The 519-nt window shown below is 48.7% G+C and overlaps 1 protein-coding gene across 1 annotated transcript in view; it reads right to left on the bottom strand.

The window, feature by feature from the left end:
• Cct5 (chaperonin containing TCP1 subunit 5) overlaps positions 1-519 on the bottom strand; it is a 14956-nt gene that overhangs the window by 3771 nt on the left and 10666 nt on the right. The window contains exon 8 of the mRNA XM_012517820.2: positions 411-517. Coding sequence (XP_012373274.1) covers positions 411-517 — 107 coding nt within the window. The remainder of the gene's footprint in view (positions 1-410; positions 518-519) is intronic.

The following is a 519-nucleotide window of genomic DNA, read 5'->3' as shown; positions in this document are numbered from 1 at the left end:
CTAAAAAACAGAACAAAACAAAAAACCAAAAACCAACGAAACAAAACAAAATGTTTGCTGGGTTTAAAAAAATGGCAGCCCCTGCTAGAACCACCTTGGTTAGAGACAGAGGAGAAGGGCCTTCTGTGTGAACCCAGACCACCTTTCTCACACCATTTCTAGCCCACAGGCACAGGTGACTACAGCAACTCCTCCTGGGACTCTTGAGCTGGCAAAGGAGCCGCAACAGCGCAACAGCGTCAGCAGCCATTTACTTGGGTTCCTTGTTTCTCCCTCAGGGCCAGCAGAAAACTGACACCTTTATGCTAGGACACATTGCTGTTTCTTTGAGGAAACCTTTTTAATGGCAACTTTGAGCTTGCTCTGGCAAAAAAGCCAGAAAAGCACAGAAGGGGAAGCGAGTGCTCACCATCTTATTCCCTCCCCTGATGAAAATGGTGACGGCCCTGGAGTTCCTGCACTGCTCGATGACCAGCATCCTGTCCTTCGTGGTACCAAACGAGATTTCCTGCACCAGCC

The sequence above is a fragment of the Octodon degus genome, unplaced genomic scaffold, assembly GCF_000260255.1.
Source record: "Octodon degus isolate 3935 unplaced genomic scaffold, OctDeg1.0 scaffold00008, whole genome shotgun sequence".
Taxonomy (NCBI): Eukaryota; Metazoa; Chordata; class Mammalia; order Rodentia; family Octodontidae; genus Octodon; species Octodon degus.
The sequence above is the reverse complement of the archived record's forward strand: the minus strand, read 5'-3'. Positions and strand labels throughout refer to the sequence as shown.